The 22,367-nt window shown below is 36.0% G+C and overlaps 1 protein-coding gene across 1 annotated transcript in view; it reads left to right on the top strand.

Moving 5' to 3' along the window:
* The window catches only part of LOC126754488 (ryanodine receptor), an 80,192-nt gene that overhangs the window by 18,954 nt on the left and 38,871 nt on the right, over positions 1-22,367 (top strand). The window contains 8 exon segments of the mRNA XM_050466496.1: positions 5,684-5,785; positions 5,787-5,888; positions 15,749-15,826; positions 15,927-16,115; positions 16,179-16,378; positions 16,456-16,630; positions 16,695-17,044; positions 18,490-18,614. Of these exon segments, the coding sequence (XP_050322453.1) occupies positions 5,684-5,785; positions 5,787-5,888; positions 15,749-15,826; positions 15,927-16,115; positions 16,179-16,378; positions 16,456-16,630; positions 16,695-17,044; positions 18,490-18,614 (1,321 nt within the window).

A 22,367-nucleotide genomic window follows, 5' to 3' on the forward strand; every position in this document is an offset into this window, starting at 1 on the left:
CAAGAAGAATGGTGCCACCTGGACTACGCAACGCCACGCAGACTTTCCAAAGGCATATGGACAACATCCTCAGAGATTTGGACTTCGTGGCCTGCTTCATAGACGATCTGATTGTCTACTCTCAGTCCCACGAACAGCACCTACGACATCTCACCACCATCTTTGAAGTCCTGCGCGCACATCATCTCACCATCAATCCAAAGAAGTGCCAGTTTGGCAAGTCTGAAGTCATCTACCTGGGGTACACCATCAACAAAGACGGCTACACTCCACCCGACGAACGCACGCAAGCAATCGCCGATTACACAAAGCCAGAAACCGTCAGCGATCTACGTCGTTTCCTGGGGATCGTCAACTACTACCGGCGAGTGATTCCTCAAGCGGCCCAGAACCAATCACCATTGACGGACTTTCTCAAACATGCCAAGAAGAAGGACAACACTAAAATCCAGTGGACACCTTCTGCAGATCAAGCCTGGCAAGACTGCAAGAATAGTGTCATCCAAGCCACGCGCCTGGCTTTCCTCGCACCAAACGCCATCCTCTCTTTGAGATCCGGCGACACAAGGACTCATGACAACCACTGGCCTTTTTCTCCCGCAAGCTCAGTCCAGCAGAGACCAGATACTCCACGTACGACCGTGAACTTCTAGCCATCTTTGCTGCCATCAAGTTTTTCAAGCACATTCTCGAGGGAAGAAACTTCAGCATCTTCACCGACCACAAACCAATCATCTACGCATTTGACAGCTGCGCAACATGACAGCTGCGACAGTTGATTAACACGCCAACCTTTTACACTCACTGGATCTGTCAATTCGGTACACCTTTGACAATCACCACTGATCAAGGTCTGCAATTCGAATCAGCACTGTTCACCTCACTCTCACGAATGCTGGGCATTCATCGTATCAGAACGACACCGTATCATACTCAATCGAACGGTCTGGTGGAACGTTGGCACCGCACACTCAAGGCGGCTCTCATGTGCAACAATGAGACACCTTGGCCGGACATGCTACCGTCAGTTCTACTAGGACTCCGAACCGCATACAAACCAGATCTGAAAGCATCTCCTGCTGAAATGCTTTTCGGGACTACACTGCGCATACCCGGTGATTTCTTCGTTACAACAAGCACACCAGCTGATCCACAAACATTCGTGAGGAAATACAGGCAAATCATCCAAGCAATCAGGCCAACACCAACAGCTCATCACACCAAACACAAGTTGTTCCTATTCAAAAACCTTGACACGTGCACCCACGTCTTCAAGGTAGTAGACTCCATCAAGAAGCCTCTGGAACAACCATACACTGGCCACCATGAAGTCATCCAGCGTGTTGACGACAAAACCTACATTATCAGGATCAATGGGGCAGACAAAACAGTCTCAATCGACATGCTGAAGCCAGCATACATTGAGTTAACAGACAACCCAAAACCCACACCACCCAACCCAAACAATTCGTGCATTTCTCCTTCAGACCAAGTCACTGGGAGGGGAGTGGATGTGGTGGCCGACAGCACTCATTTGCCATCCCTGTCAAACAACGAGTCTCGCTCACCAGCCATTAAGCAAAATGACAGTTCAACAAGTCGGCCATTACGAAATCGAAGAAAGCAAACACTACAACCACGCAAAGATGACTCATTCCTTTTTACCTCAACCTTCTAAGCAACCAGACGTGCAACCAGACGTGCAGCGCTCCACCGTATTTTGTTCGTATTTTCTGGGAAACAGCTGTTAAAAATAAACAACTCGTTTCGTCAGTTTCTCGTTATCTCATTAATTGTTCGCCTTTGTGTTGTTTTTGGTCGGAATATTATTATACATAGTTCATCGTGTAAGTTGCTAGTGTGGAACATTTAAAAAAGTAACACTGAAGAAGTGACGTTTACTCTAATACCGCGCAGCTGCTGTTGTCTTGTTTTCATTCGTTTCTCTTTCCGGATGTTCTGTTATCACATTTGTGTAAGTGTTTCTGTTGATTATCGTCTTCGCATTTCGCATGAAATGAAACATGAGTGTTGATGAGGAGTTCAGTGCCGTATACCCACAATATTTCCATGAAAAGGATGATGAAAACAATGAAGAGAGCGATTATGATGAAGACGAAGTATGTATCTCTCAGGCAGAAGATGATACCGAACAAACTTTTGTTAAGATTGACCTGTCTGTTGTTGAAGTAAAGGAGGAGGAGCTGGTAACAAAATTTCTGTCAAAAGATTGTTGTAATAATAGATGTCATACACTGATACCACGGGAAATGATCGAGAGTACGCGGAACAATTGTTTAGAGATGTCGAAAAATGAACTTGATTTAGTGATACTAAGTCACATCGAAGGTGGAATTATGAGTAACGAAAAGCTAGAAAGTGTATACGCAAAGCTTGCTGGGCGGAAGAAATATGGACAGAGACAGGATACAGAAGTTATGAGGCATCGAAGAAACGGAAGGCAAAAACTAGTGAAGATGTTCTCAAACCAGACGAGGAACCAGGTCCATCTTCCTCAGGATCAACACGTAAAAAGATCTCAAGGAAAACGACAACAAAGAAAAATACATAAACTACTCAGCATTATTATTTTTGGCCCATAATACGTTTTTCTAGTGTATAATCATGTCTTTATAGCTTATAATTCAATGTATTTTGTTCATTACAAAAAAATTATATTATTTTGTATTTTTACTCTTCTTTCTCTACATTTTTAGGGAACTTTCAAACAAGTTATGACTTTTTGGATTCTATCACGTGAAAAAGCATCTCATCTTCCATCCGAATTCAACTAAAAAGTGAAAATTGATTTTTTGACACCTAAGCCCCCTTTCCGTAGACTAGGTCACATATATAGATTTAAGTTTTTTTTTATTGTTTTTATTATTGTTATTGTTTTTTTTTTTTGTTTGAAGAAATGAAATATTCAAATGATTCTTACAAACATGAATTTTGAACAAATGCTTATTATTTGAAATATAATTTTTATATTTTTGAGTTGTATTAAACTTTGTCATAAAGAGATAAAAGGTATCCTATGTCCATACCCTAGTTCTAAGCTACCTCCCCACCAATTTTCAGCCTAATCGATTCAGCCGTTCTTGAGTTATAAATGGTGTAACTAACAACATCTTTCTTTTATACTATATATGTATATAGATTCTATTCTTCAACTCGCCACTACCCAAGTCAATGGAAATATGCTAAGATAATTATTAGTTAGCTTACTGGCGACATTCCCTAAAGTTTTAGAGAACGTTTCCTGTTTAGATGATCGAAATATATTACCCGAATGTCAGTTTAGGTTTAGAAGGGGACACGGAACACCTGGGCAGGGCCATCGAATTGTTAAAATTATCACGAGTGCTTTCAAATGCAAGCACTACTGTGCAGGGGTTTTTTAGATGTTAAACAAGCATTCGATAAAGTATGTCATCCAGGTTTACTTAATAGAAAAATGACTTCCAGCGCCTTACTATCTACTGATGAAGTCATTTTTAAGTAACCGTGAATATTATATCCAAGAAAAATTAGCATTTTCTGAGTTGTATTCATTGACATAGAAGATTAGAACCGAAAATGTCCTTCCGTAGAGCCATTTTACTACAATATCTGAAAGTGAAACTATCAAATACCTAAGATTTTATTTGGACAGAAGACTCACTTGGAAGACGCAAATATAGAGAAAATGAGGCAAACTTAAAACTAACAAGTAAGGAAGGGCTAAGTTCGGCTGTCACCGAACATTTTATACTCTCCCATGATAAAGTGATAATCGAGATTTCAGTATCCGTCATTTACATATTTTTCAAATACCGTATTTGTGTAAAGTTTTATTCCGCTATCATCATTGGTTCCTAATGTATATATTATACAGAGAAGGTATCAGATGGAATTCAAAATAACGTTATATGGGAAGAAGGCGTGGTTGTGAACCGATTTAACCCATATTTCGTACATGTCATCAGGGTGTTAAGAAAATATTATGTACCGAATTTCATTGCTATCGGTCTATTAGTTCCTGAGATATGGTTTTGGTCCATAAGTGGGCGACGCCACGCCCATTTTCAATTTCAAAAAAAGCCTGGGTGCAGCTTCCTTCTGCCATTTCTTCCGTAAAATTTAGTGTTTCTGACGTTTTTTGTTAGTCGGTTAACGCACTTTTAGTGATTTCTAACATAACCTTTGTATGGGAGGTGGGCGTGGTTATTATCCGATTTCTTTTATTTTTGAACTGCATATGGAAATGCCTGAAGGAAACGACTCTAAAGAGTTTGGTTGACGGATTTCATACTCCTTAAATGTACAGCCTACACTGAAATCCTCCAAAATTATCAATCTATGACTTCAAGCATCATTGTAAGAGTTCTTTGGTATGTAAGCAACTTCGAAATCCTTGAAAACTTTTCCTCCTCGACGAACAAAGACCAATTATTAAGAAGAAGAAGTTATATACTAGGATAAGGTTACGTTCAATTATATTGTTGTCAACTCGAATCATTGTATCGGCATATAATGAATAAACACAATAATAATAATTCACACAGCCGAGATAACCTGATAAAAATGATGCGTTTTTCCTGTTTGAAAAACGTATGGAAAATGTTAAGGAAAAATTTCAAAAATATTTTCTTGTCTAAATACATTTATCTGTGTATGTATTGGTGAAAATTAAGAGATTGTTATTTTAGATTTGCACAATGAATCCAATGTTAAAAGCCAATACTCGCATTGCCTTAACTATTGGAGTAATTGGAGTACAAAGTTTACAGCACAGCAAAGTCCTGCAATATTTACTCCAATAACTCCAAAGGTCGTAGAGTTGACATAATATGATATAATAATATAACTTATTTAATAATATAACTTATTTATACATGAGTATGACAGCGTGATGAATGTTAATAAGTCGGTTAAACCCCACCTTCGCACGTGGCTGTTCATTGAACAGTTACCTCCGCAACGCCCCAATATCAAATAATGCCTATTTGATTCTAGCGAAGACTCAGTTTTCGTTGTTGCTTACATTAAACAGATGTTTCCCCAAAATTTTATAAGAAATAAGTTTGACAACTGATGATACAACTGGGGTTACGTTTTAACTTAATAATCAACGGGAAATTACTGCTGTCGGTATTGTGATTTGATTTCAAACACGGTCTGAGTTGGATTATATTGTGACACATCGATTAGCAGAAATTTTCGCAAACAGCGAGGAGAAGGACTGCGTAGAATATCCCTACACGAAAATGAACAAGAGTAGCAAATACAACGATCGCCTCACTTCATCATGACTAAATGAGAACACCAATTTCTTCCTTGTTAATATTCGGAGGGAGAACGGCAAGAATTTAGTAATAGCCAATAATAAAGAAAAACCATTCTACAGAATTCTTCATTGTCATCGGAAAATCCTTCCGTGCAAGATGTTGAGTAGAAATTCAATTCATTCAATTCCGTTTATGAGAACTTATTGTGACATGTGTAAAACATCTACTCAATGTACCCCTAAGCGAAGTATGTAGCATCACGCTATCAATAAAATTTAGTGCAAATATTACATTTGAGCGTTAATTTTACCTGATAAGTCTTTATTTTATTTAAGTATTCATTTTATAATTATTTATTATTTTTCTCTTATAATTTATTAATAATTGTATATTAAAACACGTATCATTTTCAGGAAGATATGGTTTGTCTCTCATGTACCGCAACTGGTGAACGCGTCTGTTTAGCAGCTGAAGGATTTGGTAATCGCCATTGTTTTTTGGAAAATATAGCGGACAAAAAATATTCCGCCAGACCTATCCCAATGCGTTTTCGTAATTGAGCAGGCACTATCAGTTCGAGCATTGCAAGAATTAGTAACTGCGTCTGGATCAGAAACTGTGAGTTTTGAAAACTTATTACATTATAACGCGTCTACCAATAAGGATGACATATTTTGATAAATTTGATTTATTTTGTCAGTATGTTCAGTATGGTTTGCCATTTCATCATGCCACGTTTTTCAATTTGATATAATGCTTGAAAATTGTTCAAGATTATCGCGCAAAGTACGATCTTCTAAGATGAGGCCAATTTTTGGCTTCGTCAAAAACAAAAATGTCTCTATTGAGGTTATAACACGATGTTCTTTCCGGAATTTCATGAAATTGACGCGGACGATTTCTATTTCCAACAAGGCGATGCGCCGCCTCATGTTTCACATCTAAACATAGACACATTGCGTACAATGCTTGACACCTCGCTAATGTCGAGAAATGACCCAGTCGAATGTCCGGCAAGATCATGCAATTTTACAAATATATTCATATGTAATAATCGCAAGCGCATAATATTAATATCATAAGTAAGGTCGTGTTTAGTTCAGGTGTAATCTCACATTTTATACTCTCGCAATTCACAAAAAGGGAAATATTTTCAGGTGCTGCAAAACTTTATATTAAAAACAACTAAGGAAGGGCTAAGTTCGGAGCCAACCGAAAGGGAAATACCTTAGGAGGTAAATAGTCCACTAGAGGATCGGAATCCAAGCAATTTTATATATGCATATACTATATATAACTCATACACTGGCCGACATGAAAATGTTCGAAAATGCTGATATTAGTTATATGGGAGCTAGGTCCAATTTTAGCCCAATTTTATTTATTCTAGGCACAAAGATACACTGTTATGCAAAAACAAGTTCTTTAATATTCATTGAGATAACTAAAATATTGGCCGATACATGCAGTAAAATTCTTGAAAAAAAGTTACTATCGACAGGAAAGGATTCTCTCTGAATTTCAATTGTATATCCCATATATTGACTCATACTTTCGGTGAAAAATCAACTATAGATACTGGGGTCTACATATTCGGTACCTAGGGGCTTGAGGATGGAGCCATGTAGAAGTTCACACATGCGAGGAAAGTAATCTGAACGCCGTTCACTTGGGAGTGGCGAGCAACGATCCTTTCACAGAGGGTTCAAGCAGCTCACGACTTCCGGTCTTAAACCAAGTATCCTCTGGGTAGCCCAAAAAACATCCGTGTGAAGGCAAGCAAAAGTGAGAAGGGTTGTGCACTGGGTTTGAGACCCGCTACGTAAAAAACACTACCAATAAAAAGAAGAAAACAGCCACGAATGAGAGACCCCCTTTCTGACTACGACCAGTGAAGACGTATTAAGGATTACGATTTAAGAGCATGACCTTAGAATATCCGGTCCCTTAAGTGGGGAGGTTCTACTGCCCAGCTAGTTGATGCCCTCATTAGAATAAATGATGACATCACCGCCGTCCAAGATATACGTCCATATAAAGGAGCGCAAATTCGGTGTTGGAGCGAGATTCCGTCGCTGAGTACCCCGGTGGATGAACGTCTAGTCACAATCCGCATCAAAGCGAAGTTATTTAACATATCGAGCATACTCTTGTCAGAACCGCCAGAGGTGATCTAGAGGCTGATGCTCAAAGCATACAAAAATTATAGAGGAACACTTCTCCAGCAAGCTGAATGGCAGTGAAGGCATAACATCAGGAGATGGTGAACCCGATTCTCTAATCATGTCTTCATGGTCTTCGAATGGTAATTACCCGTCTAAAGAACAATAAAGCGGTGGGGGCGGTGGATTACCGGCCGATTTATTCGAACATTGCGGCGAAGAGCTTATAAGGTGCATACATCAGTTTCTTTGTGGAATATGGTTGGACGAAAGCATGCTCGAAGTTTCGAATTTAAGTGTGCTCTGCTCACAATCTGCACCAACTATCGTTGGGTGAACCTTTTCAACATCGCATATAAGATTATATAGAGCGTATTGTGGGAAAGATTGGAGTCCATCGTCAACAGACTGATTGAACCACCTGGAAAATCAACAACTGACTAGCTATTCACTATGCTCAAATCTTGGAAAAAATCGTGAAAAGAGAATCGACACACACCAGCTCTTCGTCGATCTTAAAGCTGCTTTTGACAGTACGAAAAAGAGCTGCTTTTATATCTGAATTTGGTATCTCCGCAAAACTAATACGGTTGTGTAAACCGAGGTTGCGCCGTTCGATACCAAACGTAGTTTTATACAAGGTTACTCCCCATCGTGGCACTTCTTTAATTTAGTGCTGAAGAAAATAATTCCAGCTGCAGAGTTTAATCGAACAGATACAATCTTTTATAAAAGTGTACTGATATCATTGGCCTCAACATTCGCGCCATTATTTCTGACTGGATAGGGAAGTGAAGCAAATGGGTCTGGCAATGAACGAGGGCAAGACGAAATATCTCCTGCCATCGAACAAACAGTCGTAGTGACTTGGCTCTAAGGTCACTGTTGACATTCATAACTTCGAAGTCATAGATAATTTCGTCTATCTGGGAACCAGTATTAACACCAACAACAATGTCAACCTCGAAATCCAACGCCTCCTTCCTCTCTCCCTCCCTTGGTACGGTTTTACCCCACAATATGAATTACTTCTTAATTTGTGTACTGGAAAGTGAAAGAACCAAATGGAATCTAAAATTGTGCTATTTGGGAAGTAAGAAAAAAAATTTCGCACTTAATGTCAATAAAATATGGCATATATTGACCGACATAATCGCTGGAAAACAAAATGAATGGAAATCCCTAAATCCCCTATATATGAGCTAGGATTGCATTAACTTTTGACAAAACTTAAATATATTAGACACCGACATAACCGAAAATCCGATGCAATAAAAAAAGTTGTTTATAGTATACGTGATATAAACTAATGTATATCCAGTATATATGTTCAGTAAATTTTCTTAAGGTATCTTACATGTTAACCGTTATATACGATACAGATCCAAAGGGAAGTTTGATATTGGGTAAATAGGGGGCTACGGGTAGTATTACCCGATTTTATCCAATTTTGACATTATGACATAGCAATATCAAAATCATTATGTCATATCATTAGATTAATAAGATAACTCACAGATTGATCAAACTAGAATTTACCATTTTTACCCACTTTAGGTACCAGAACACAAATTTGCAAGGAAAAAACGATCTCTAAAAAATAGAATTTAAAATTTTGTTATATGGAAAGTAGACGTGGTTGTATTACGATTTCGTCCATCCCTTCCATCCTAATTGTGAAATGCTTCTGACGTATTTATTTTTTTAGTCAGTTATCGCACTTTAAACTGATTTCAATAAACCTATATAAAGGGTGTGGTTATAATGAGATTACATACATTTTAATACAGTCAAAGTTTTGTTCTGAGGAAATTAAGTTAAAATGATTTGTGAGATATTTACCTCAAACTTATTTTGGGGCAGAGCCAGGCCTATTTAGTACCAACCTCCATTGGATGGAAGGAACACATGTATGATGTATCTGTATGTATGTAGGAAGTTTCATCAAGAAATCTCAAGTTGTCGCTAGAACGGACAGACAGTCACTCGAATTTCAACTCGGCTTGTCATTCTGATCTTTTATTTATACAATATTCCACATTAATTTCGATTATTTTTTGGTGATGCAAACATCCGTTAGGTGAACAAAACTATTATAACGTTAAAGATTCGTGATACCCGGAGCTAGAAAACTAAAAACTCAAAACAGAAGTTATCATTGTACTAAAACATAATTCATAAACTAATTGAGACTGATGTTTCAGGGGCACGGTATTATTCAAAACTACGTAAGCGAAGCAGTTCTTTATAAATTAATCTAACGAATTTCAATGCTAATGTTTTCGAACTTGTGGTGATGTGAAGAAATTAAAATCACTTGAGGGAACATTCCTGCAGATGCTATTTAAAACCATATCAAGAATACTACATATAACTATGTGACAACACCCAACTTCCGTAAAATAAAAAAAATGTTACTATTACCGTTACGTACGTTACTTTCTTTCATTTTCACATAAAATAACATTACTTTAAAATGGCTGCTTCAACGCAGTTTGTTAGCTTTAATAGAAAATAAAATATATGTATGATCCAAGCAATATAAAATTTAACTTTTGTTTTAAGATCAATAAGTCATTTACTTTATTTACATTATTTATCTCATTTGCATAAATATTTAATTATTTTACCTTTTTCTTCCTTTTTATGTTCGGTATGCATGTGCACTTTCCTCAATAACTTCATCTGGTGATAAAATAATGCTAATAAAAATTTCTTCCCAATACAACTACTTCAATGGTGCAGGTCATGGTAAAATTTTATATAAATTGGAAATATTCTAAAATTTAACCAAGTATTTAGCATTTTAAGTGGATTTTTTAAACAAAAATTTTATTGGTTGAAAGTATTCAAATCATAGGTTATTTTAAATTAAAAGTCAGCATTCTGAGAAATATAGTACTTAGTATATGTGACAGCATGAATTGCGTTTATATTAACCTTAATCAGAAGATTACCAATATTTATTTACAGTGTCAAATGTCCATGTACTTATATGTACATGTATATATCCAAATTTCCCGCATGTTTCAGAAATAATGTTGCAAATAGTCTTCGAAGTAAATCGAAAACATGAGTGGCACTCTATCGTACTATTTTCCATGTCGGCAGCTCATATCGACAGAAATCAACGTTTTTTTCCGTTCAAATGAGTTTCTTACTCTCTTTCATTAAAATATTATTTAAATAATTCAAAATCACAACCAAATGTTGTAAATTATAGAAATATATATGCAAGTATATTCAATGCATAGGTCTAAAAAAATGTTTGCTTGGAGTCGATAGTGTTATGTCATAGTTTGGTTAAATAACTATTATAGCTTACAATATGTCATACGAAGTGGTTAAAATTTTAAAATGCAGCACTCGCAGTTTCTATTGTTACTGATGACGCTCTTCGTCCTAAAGATGTTTTCAGAAATTTCTGTGGGGTATTAATAAACTTTGAGCACAAACTGTATACTTGTACAATGGATTCAAATCTTGATTTCCAGATGGCCAGCCTTCTGCATTTATGAAACCAGTAATATTGTTCTCCATCGAAGGGATTATTGGTTAACTGCTTTACGACTCTTTTTAAAACATCCCGCTTGTTAAGTTTTACCCCAGTTTTAACCTCATTTTCACAAAAGTCTTGATATTGATTTCCAGAACGACCACTTCTCTTTCTGTCATCAATGATTAATAGTGCGGAACCCAAGCAATTTCAAAATTTAAAGTTTTTTGCTCATAAGTATCCATTGCACTTTTTCTGCGAATTGTCCTCGCTATAAAAATTGTAAACTTTGTAACAAAATATATGACAAGACAACTGTAATTAGTGAGGCGATGATCTAGAAATTAAATAAAAAAACTTAATTACTTAAAAACACCATCGAATCAAGAATGATTTGCCAAAATTACGAAGAGTTAGTTTAAAAAGTGAAGACAGTTTTTGATGAAGTATTACGATTATTCTAAAATGAAAGGATCTAACCTTTAAAAAAAATTTTAATTAAATTAGTATATGCATGTAGCAGTAAAAAAGAAAGAATCAAGAATTTATCACGGTACTTAATGTATTATAATGCATACCTTTTAGCGGTATTAAATTATTGTAGGTCTGTGTTGTATTATATCATAATTTTGGTTTGGTTTCAGATATAAAGTCAATTTTCATTTAAGGAGGCAAATAAGTGCATGTACGTATTTATATGAGTATGCTAGGAGATCAAGGACAACATTATATTAATGATTTGTTCCATCTACTTAGACTAATAAAGAGACTACTTTAAGAATAAAAGTTATTTATTTTTTTATTGGACTAATAGCTGACAACGCAGCCGTTGTCCTGCGTGAAATTATGTGTTTTGAAATGAAAACAAAGTTGAATTTAACATTTCATTTCTTTTTTTCAATGTTACGCAGCTTGATAAACAACATTTTTTGGTTTTTGTTCCGGTGTACAAAAAATATGGTTTTCCAACTAGTAACCACGCCACGTATATCTGGCCGTGTGAAAAACATAGCATTTCCAAATTTATGCCACACACTATGCAACTATCCTTGTGTCCTGTAGATTGTCATCTCAAATGCAATTTTCACTGGAAACGGAAGACGTTCTAACTGAAATGGTAAATCGTTAGAACTCAAAGGAATTCGTAGAATCAAGCATTCTGCCACATTGTATTCGATAGCTGCGTCACAATCAATGGGTTTCATTACACAGTTTCGGCGCATGAAAATTGCGAAACATAATGACGACAGATCCAAGTTTGAGACGCAAATGATGCGGAGGCATACCAAGCCTCTCCAAAGAATTTAGAAATTTCACTCGATAATTCACGGTTAATAAACGGCAGATGGAATTGATATCAAACCACCGGAAGTATCAACCGGAATTGACCCATTTCCAATTCTTAGCGAATAGGATATAAAATGTCTTCGGCAATGTCATTTTTGTTGGTATCCCATAATTGACGCGGGTTTGAAGGTTGATATATCAAAATGATCATCGCGAAAAGTGTGCGACCTTCATTTGCATTCGAAGTAGCTATCGCATCGTATATCGTTTGATTCCAGCAATTATCATGTTCCAGCAATTGTAATTGCTGGCTTGCTTCTCCAAAACTTGCACACTCCGTACCATTCACAGTACGCAATGACTCAAATGAAGTTGAACCGTGTCAATTAATCAATAGCCATCGAAGGTAGAAGCAATCGTTGTTTTTTCGGGTGGATTGTGTTAATTCGTCCTAATGCATTAGTTGAGAACATACCTGGATGTCCATCTACTGGTTGGCCTTGCTTTCTGTGTAACTATTTGTTCGACGATGCATTCCATGTATAATATCAGTACAGTTCCGAATAGAGCAATGTTCCTGCAAACGGATCACTGACGAAAGTTGAGAAAAAACTCGTCAATGTTAATTTTGTTGCTGGCGGTGTTTCCACTGGCTGTACTGTATTCTCTGGGTTGAAATACAGTCTTTGGACATTCTCCAAATTAACTGCGAGACGCACAACATCCGAAAAACGTTCATAAATTGCAAAAGTAAATATCCTACAAAGCGCTTTATTACAGTTCACGTATCGACCGTATCGTTCAAGACCAATACCGCCATGTTGCTTCCTTTGGTGACGTACTTACAAACGTATTTTATCGATTTCACAAAACTGCAATACTCAATATTGATATGAGTTTTGAATGTGAACTCTTCTAAATTGAATGCTGAATGTTCTGCCAATATCGTCTGGTGGGCGACGCCGATGGAGTGGATATCCATCATTTCCAGTTTGTGTTTCCGAAAGAAAAGCGCGTGGATAGTGTTTCGCGCATTTATTGTCAGACATACAAACCGAAATGGTAAATTAACCATATTGGTTTTCATCACTTCGTATAATACTGGACCTTTCTCTGCATCAGGAATTTCCGCAGAAATGATTTCATCAATTTGATCTGGTGGAACCACCATCCAAAGAAGAATATGTGCGCGCGGCACACCTCACTTTTGCCACTTAACAGAGTACATCTAGCAAATACGTTGCTTCACGATAAAGTCCGTCAAACATCGCAACTGTTGTTTGAAAAGTCGTGCTGTGACATCGTGACGATCGCTTGCTGATTGACTGCGATCCATAATTCCTCACGTATGTATGTCATCGCATACTGGGAGTACTCGGTCATGTGCCTTGGGCTGCCAATGTACAAGTATGATGATGCCAAAAAGAACGCCGACCGATAGTAGAGCGACCTCTTTGTGACATCGTAACAAATTTCAGTCTGTATGTGATCACTTTGTGTGAAACATACATACAGTTTTCACTGAATAATTTTCAATATTTTTTTTTTTTTTGAATAGCTGGGATAAAGAAAGCAAACGACAAATTTGAACGATTCAAATAATTAAAAACCAAAACAAAAACAATTGAAAAAAAAAATTTATGAAAAAAAGTTACTTTTTGGAATTTTCCAATTTTCCTACTTTTCCTCACGATAAGCATACGGTTTTTTGGCAATATTACGATTCTTTTGGCGCCGCAATTTGATGGTACGGATGGATGGAGGAGGTCCTCAGGATTAAAAAATTTATACACATATACCCTCCTAAGACTCATAGTTTTCGAGATATTTCTATTTAAAGTTCAAAAATTTGTAAAAGTAATGCTCGTTACTTGGCTATGTTTAACCCACTTTTCACACATTTTTCAATTAATATATGTATATTTAATTACACTGTACACATTCAAATATATCCAAAATTTACCCTAATTGTGTATTTTTTAAGAAAATAAATATACTTATAAACTATTTCGCAAGTTCAAACTTTCAAGAGTTTACATATGTTTACATTTATAACAAATAGCAGTGTTGCCATACTTTGTCTCCTGATAAAATAATCAAAAATTTATTTAACATTTTAACGATTTACGAACTTAAATTGTATTTAGCCTTGACGATGCCGAAGGCCCCAGTGCAGAAAGTAGTTCGACACAAAGGAACTATGAACACCCCAGTGTTGGACCGATGACCGTCAGTACAGAAAGTAGTTCGACACAAGAGAACTATGAACACCCCAGTGTTGGACCGACTTTATTTATCAAATAACATAAGATACAAAACCCATTTGTACTGCTTTCTCTATATATGTTAAACAGAAAATTTTTTAATAATTTTTTCAAAACACAATATGCGGCAACTCTGTTGTTTGTCATGTCATGTAAATAAAAATGAAATGAGAGTGAATTGCATACAAAATTGTGGAACTTTAAATACAAATATCTCGTAAACTATAAGTCTCAGAAGGGTATATGTGTATGCATTTTTTAATCCAGAGATCATCCTCTTTCAGATTATACCCTCAAATCGCGGCGCCAAAAGAGTCCTAATCGTGCAGGTTTTTTTTTATTTCTAAACCTTCCCCGATCCAGCTTGAAAGTTTTTTCCACTTTCAAATAGAAATAACGATAAATTATAATTCTTTTATGTCGTCCACCATCTTTTTTCATTGCTTTGACCTCCATTCCTGTGCCTACTATGGAGTTACTCAAATATTGTTACGCCAACGTTTTATTTTTAAAATTACGCAATTTGAGATCTCTGTTTTACTGATAACACATAATTGTCATATACCATATACAACAAAGTATACTATACAAAGTTTTCGACGGCATAGAGCTGGACAGAAATTGTGTGTTTAATTCAAAGGGCTTCAATAGTGAAATGTTTCTCTCTGACTCTCTAAGTAAGAAGTAAACTCCTAATAAGAAACCGTATACTTGAAATAAATTAAGCTGTATTAATATCTGATTATTTCCCAATGCCACATAAGTAACAAGTAATCGTAGCATGTTGTTAATCCAATTTTTGACAGTGAGGCAGTGTCTTCAAACTTTTACTTACATATGTATTTTAATTTAATAGTTGTAATTTAGTTTGGCATTTAACAGTAATTCTATTTAGCAAAACAATCTAAAAATATAAAACATTTATGAAAAAATAGTTGCATGAAATGTAAATAGTCGGTGTTAATTGGTGAAACTCATACTTTTTATCTCCACGTCATTCGTCATATGTTATGTCATAGCCTTGTAGATGCATCCATCTTATAAAAGTGAAAAGTGCGTCCGATTATTTTTGATTATATAAGTATCCTTATTCTATTTTCTTCAATTCAATTATTACGAAATTTATATATATACATACATAAATATGTGTTTAAGAAATTAATCATATGTATCATTTGCATACAATTTTAGCATTGTGTACTATTGCTTGATTCGTAATTTATAGCCTTTTTATACATGAATGCTCGCACTTGCCTTGCTTACTTCCAGGGAAAAGGAACTGGTTCTGGTCACAGGACATTGCTTTATGGTAATGCTATACTTTTGCGGCATCACAATAGTGATATGGTAAGAATACTGCACGTAATGGTATATCAGCATTGTTAAATTTTAAAAAGTAGCAATAAAACAGTTAGTTTTAAATATTAATTTCTTTAATTTTCGGTAGTACCTAGCATGCCTTTCCACTTCTTCCTCAAACGATAAGCTGTCTTTTGACGTTGGATTGCAAGAACATAGCCAAGGTGAGGCTTGCTGGTGGACAGTACATCCTGCAAGTAAACAAAGGTCTGAAGGCGAGAAAGTACGAGTGGGTGATGATCTAATTTTAGTTTCTGTAGCCACCGAACGATATTTGGTATATACCTAACTTCAAACAAACCCTTTACTATTTAATACTATTATATTTTCTAATCAATAGCACACCACTAAAGAAAACGAACAGTCAATTGTTAACGCCAGTTTTCATGTAACACACTGGTCGGTTCAACCTTATGGTACTGGTATATCACGAGTTAAATATGTTGGATATGTTTTTGGCGGTGATGTTTTACGATTTTTTCATGGCGGTGATGAATGTTTAACTATACCAAGTACATGGGGTCGTGAAGCAGGCCAAAAGTAATTTCTAAATGTTATATTTTGTTAACTCTTTTATAAATATGCGTACTGTTTTCCAACAATACTTTTTACCTCAGCATTGTTGTGTATGAGGGTGGCTCAGTAATGTCGCAAGCTCGTTCGTTATGGCGTCTCGAATTGGCACGCACTAAATGGACCGGTGGCTTTATTAACTGGTACCATCCAATGCGCATACGTCATATTACCACTGGACGATATCTTGGTGTGAACGAAAATAACGAATTAGTTTTGGTAGCTAGCTAAGCCTTACGCTATGCTTTCGTTGATATATAAATTGTATTTTTTTATTGAATAGGTGAAAAAAGAGGAAGCATCTATTGCATCAACGACTTTCTGCTTAAGACAGGAAAAAGACGACGAGAAAAAAGTACTGGAGGACAAAGATCTAGAAGTTATCGGTGTACCTATCATTAAGTATGGTGATACCACTGTTATTGTGCAACACTGTGAGTCCAGCCTATGGCTCAGCTACAAAAGCTATGAAACTAAGAAAAAGGGTGTCGGCAAAGTGGAAGAAAAACAAGCAATTCTCCATGAAGAGGGAAAAATGGATGATTGTTTAGATTTTTCACGATCTCAAGAAGAGGAATCCAAAACTGCGCGGGTTATTCGAAAATGCAGTAGTCTTTTTACACAATTCATCAAGTAACTATAGTAGTGCATTTTATAATCATTAAGTGTTTAATTGTGGAAAACAAAATTAATATCGTGGTATTAACTTTACAGTTTAACTCAAAACTGATTCTACTTAATTTTTATCATGTTTTGATTTGATTTTTATACTTTCGCATGTTGTTCAACAAATAATAATAGCATTGCTCACCTAACCGCAGTAAAATTAATCGAAATAGATACAGTGTTATATACATATGTGTATTAATACGTCTGTCCGTGGAAACGATAATTTTAATAATTATGTAAATTTTAAAACTAATTTCGCAAGTTATGTCTCTAATTTTCTTCAAATTCCAGCATTTGTTTGTTATATTACCTACTTATCAATAGCTGCCTTCGATTCGCCATTTCCCTGCTCACTTCTGCTCTATTGTCAAAAAAATTACTTATAAAATCAGCAACAAGTTTACGAGTTGAATTAGTAATATTTGTATGTGTAAAACATAAGACATAAATTAATTAAAGTAATTTATAGAAAACAGAAATAACGTTTTTTAACGCTATACAAAATTTTCCTTACTAAGAATTTTAAAACTACTGTGCATGCAACAGAAAATAAGTTTAGTTTGTAACATACAAGGCTTGTCCAGAAAGTAATAGGACTGATTTTCTTCCGCCGCGACTGTACTTCGAAGCGTACGCGCAACGACTGGATTCGGTAGAGCGCGATCCTAGCTAGCGAACCAGCGGCTGGTTAGTCCTCTCCGAGCACCTAGAGAGGCAGGACAAACATTTTCGCGCAACGTGTTTCAGTGAGTTGTGCAAAGGCATCGTTCACCATGAATTTGTTCCTCCTTGGCATACCGTCAACGCCATGTTTTACGTGGAAGTCCTCAAGAGACTCAAAAGAAGGGTTGATCGGGTCCGACAAGACATCGCAGCCGATTGGAAGTTGCACCACGACAACGCCCCTGCTCATACCGCCTTTCTTGTTAACCGCTACCTAAACAAGGCTGCATCACAACGCTCCCGCAGCCGCCTACAGCCCAGATGTGGCCCCCGGACTTTTTTGTTTCCTTTCCTGAAAAGGCCGATGAAAGGGGATCCAAGCAGCATGCACCTCGGCTCTCAATGCTATTCCGGAGAATACCTTCCGTTGCGCTTTCAATGCTTGGCGCTGGCAGCGCTGCATCCAAGCAGAAAGAGCCTATTTTAAAAGTTTTTAAAGAATAGTATTGATTGATTCAATACATTTTTTTAAATCGACTAAGTCTTATTACTTTCGGGACAAACCCCATTGATTTGAGCTTCTCATATAGTTTGCTCAATTCCCTTTGCGAATCGAAGCCGTCTAATACTGCATAAGTTGGAACAACTTTCTTGCATTCATTAAGTGCATATCATTCGGAGTTTAAAAGTAGATCCGGCTAAAATATATGTCAAAAATTTAAATATTAACTTTTTAATAATTATAGTGCTTTGGAAACACTACAATCTAATCGACGACATTCAATATTCTTTCAAAAAGTAAACTTAAACGAAATGGTCATGTGCCTTGAGGATTTAATCAATTACTTTTCGCAGCCTGAAGATGACATGGGTAAGTAATATCAATGAAATCATTATTTTTATGCAACAGAAAATAAATACATATGTACGTATATATGTATGTATCACGCATTTATTGCCACCTCATATATTAATGACAGATACAATGCCCCACAAAAGTATTCAGAAAATTAATTTCAAGATAGAAATTGCCTGCAATTCTTACAAAAGTTTTATGCCCGGTTTCACAGTCCATGCTCAAGTTGTACCCAAATAAAATCTGAGCTAAGCATTGTTGCAGACCGAGTAGTCGTTTGCGTTTCACAGTCAATGCTTAATTTCTATAAAATTTTATTATGATATATGGCTACGTTATGTGCAACATATGTTTTACAAATGTCATCCAAAAAATATGTTTGAAATATTTAAATTATAACGGGCAATACATAACTTTCCAGTTATATCGAAAATGGAAGAAAACAACAAAAGAACCCCGAATTTCAGCGCTAGCCAGTTGGAGCAGCAATTGGAACTGGTGAAAATCCTTATCCGATTCCATATTTTTTCACACAAAATAATTTCTTATTTCTTATTATTCTTCTTTTGACAAATAAATGAAAATTCAAAACAAAAATCAGCTGTTACTTAAGCACTGCTTAAGTCTCCCATTTTCAGTACTTAAGGATAACTTAAGTAGGGACTGTGAAACCGGGCATTATTATTATTAAAATAAGTTATTTAATTACTGTATTGTAGTTTTTTTAAACCCAAAAAAATAAGTTTTTATACGTGCCATTTCAACAATTTATTTAACTAATATACACTCAATAAATAAGCATAAAAAATTAATTTTGTATTCGTCTTGAATGTAGTATTTATTTATAAAAAAAAAAAAAACTTACCGATTAATTAATTTCAACATTTCAAAAAATTCGCGAAATCAGTGATTTTTCGGTGGGTTACACTGAGACGATCCCTTAACGTAACGGAGACAAAATAATCGGATTCTACAAAATTTGTTAACATAAATTGCTAATAGCTAAGAATGCCGATGCGATGTCAAGTTCATACTTAAAGTAGTTCAAATTCATATTTTTGTTAAAAATAAGTTTAGTTTCTGATTTTTAGTCAGAGTTAAAAATTTATTTGATAGTTTGAATAAACTTCCAAAATAAAATTTTGCAAAGCAAAAATCTTTTTACAAACACAAAGGTTTGTCCACCACATTGGTTTGACTTAATTTAATAGCTCTCTGATAACAAATGTTATATGTATCAACCTCTATGTATCATTACTAAGAATTGGTTACACTTCGAGACGTCTATGTAACTACGCTGATGTTATACACCTCATTTTTCCCCATTATAATTAAATGAAATTATGGAAAAAAACTCACTTATTTCATCCACACTCCCCACAATTTTATTTTCTTTATTCATTTTCGTGTTGTCGGAAAAAAACGCAGTCGACTAAAGCAATTTGGATAATAAAAATGTAAGCAGCTTTGGAAATCAAAAAAGTCACTTTTTTTAATGCACAACATTTGTCCAATCCGCAAATTGCCCTCAAACTGGGAAGATCTGAAATGGTTGTTCGAAATGTCTTTATGTGACCAACCGAGTGCAAATTTTAAGAGAAACCGGAGACATAAAATAGCAAAAAACGAGCAAGCGTCCAAGTTTATCGAAGATACATAAAGAGCAGATATCGGCAGTTGCATAAAAGTATATGCACTGACATTAAATCTTGATTCTTGATGGTTTGAGCTTCTCTTGACAGAATACTTTCAAAAGGCTAATTATGAAACCACTCATATTCTATTTAAAACCACTTTTAATAATGAAATAAAGTACATTTTAATAAATAATTAAAATAATAACATAAATTTAAGAACCTACTGGATTGATTTTAAGCAAACGTAGGTGAATGTAACCTTACATCCCTACATTGCAGTGGGAAATCAGACAAAAATCACAGCTGCAAGGCAATTTTAAATGCCATTTTATGCTTTCATCACCAACCTATATGTTGTTATAAAACTTTTCGAGAATAATTCCTTGGAGTAGTGCCGGACGAAATCTATTCAAGCCTCAAGATTCCAAATGTTTGGACAGCAGTTTCTATTTCGAAACTTTTAACCAAAGTATCGTTCAGACTGTCAGATATGTAAATTATTCAAATGTATTGTTCAATTTTAAAATTATTTTATTTGCCGTCATCTCGGCTTAGTTGTCAAGCATAAAGTGCCACTTAAAATTATTCCTAACTTAGCTCAAGCCACCAACCCGCATCGCGTTGTGGCTCCTCTGCTGACGTTTTGCTGACCTTGCGCCTCGTGCATGGTGTTTGTTTACTTTGATGTCTGGCCAATGTTCTCACGCAAAATGTGCTGACTTAGCGACATGTGCAGAGTGGTAGGCTCTTATTACGACGGGAATTAGGGTGTGTCGTTTCCTCGCGATAACTCCTCCCCTTCTAAATGGGGAACGTCCTCGGTCCTCAAAGAAGCGGTTTTAATTGCAGCTTCAACGGATTTGGCTATGATAATCTCTCTCTTGGTCCTCCTTATCCTGAGAAGGACGTAAACAGTGAATGCCATGATTAATAAGACACCAAAGGCTGAGAAACCTGTAACGTGGCCATAATGGATTGATCTCTGCAGGTGATTGATCCTTTGAACATTCTCTAGATTCACATGGTGAAGGTAAGAAGCGCTTAATATTTCTGTGTGCTGCGTCAAGTTGATTGTAGAAGCCCATGGAGTTTCAGGTTTTAGAGGCAATGTAGAATTTTCGTTATAAAAAGTCGTACCATTAATCTTCACGTTGTTTTTGAAGACCACGAGGTATGTTCCGTTGACCGTAATAGGGACCTCATTATTTTCCTCGATGACAGCCAATTGGTCATTGATGACAACAAGGCCGTCACTTATCGGTGAAATTGGTGTGAGGTTGTTAAATGTTGTACTGCAATTAGCGGTGTTGCGAGTCAGTAGTTGCAGAGCGCATGATGTAGTCGGAGATGGTAAGCAAAACGTTGGTGTTGTGTCGCTGCAGTTCTTTACGGCTACGGTATGGTTATAACACTTGGCTAAGATGGATTCTTCAAGGTGCAGGATTTGGTGGCCATGAGCTACCGGTAAAATAGTAATTTTCTTACATCTAAACATAGGAATCGGATATCTTATTAAAAAGTAAATTATGTTATTATACTGTAATATCTTAATTCTAGCCACTGCCATAACATCGGCCACGGTAAGGTCAGTGAAGTGCTCGTCTCCTGTTATGAAATTTATTTCGTTACTGTCTAAGAGAATGGGACTTAAGACCCCAATTTTGGCGAAAGTGACAGCTGTTATAATGTTATTTAATTCTGTAATAATTGCTCTGTTTCTAGCCAGAAGTATGTCATAAAGGTGACCGGTGTTTATTTCTCTTTCTTTTGTAAATCCTAAAAACATATATGAAACTTTTTTGTTAATTGTTTATCATTAGAAACACCTAGGTTCTAGATTAAGTTTAACGAAGGTTGTCTTTATGGACCCTTCTCCCTTTTATTAAAACTGTTGTACCCAAGTCTTTTTCCACCTCTTCCTCAGTATAAAGAGGCGTAAGCTTATTGCCTAGTCTCCTGTTATTTTTAACAAGTACTTTTTCTCCAACAGGGAACTCCCTATCCTGCCTGTTCTTATTATGAGTTGTTAGTTCTCTTTCCTGTGCGTTTCTTAAGCGGCATGGTATTTGGTTGTCATCTCTAATTGAACGAAATACGGTAAGGGGCTTCATCCCCGTTACTGTGTGAATGG

This window comes from Bactrocera neohumeralis, chromosome 4 (genome assembly GCF_024586455.1).
Source record: "Bactrocera neohumeralis isolate Rockhampton chromosome 4, APGP_CSIRO_Bneo_wtdbg2-racon-allhic-juicebox.fasta_v2, whole genome shotgun sequence".
Lineage (NCBI taxonomy): Eukaryota > Metazoa > Arthropoda > Insecta > Diptera > Tephritidae > Bactrocera > Bactrocera neohumeralis.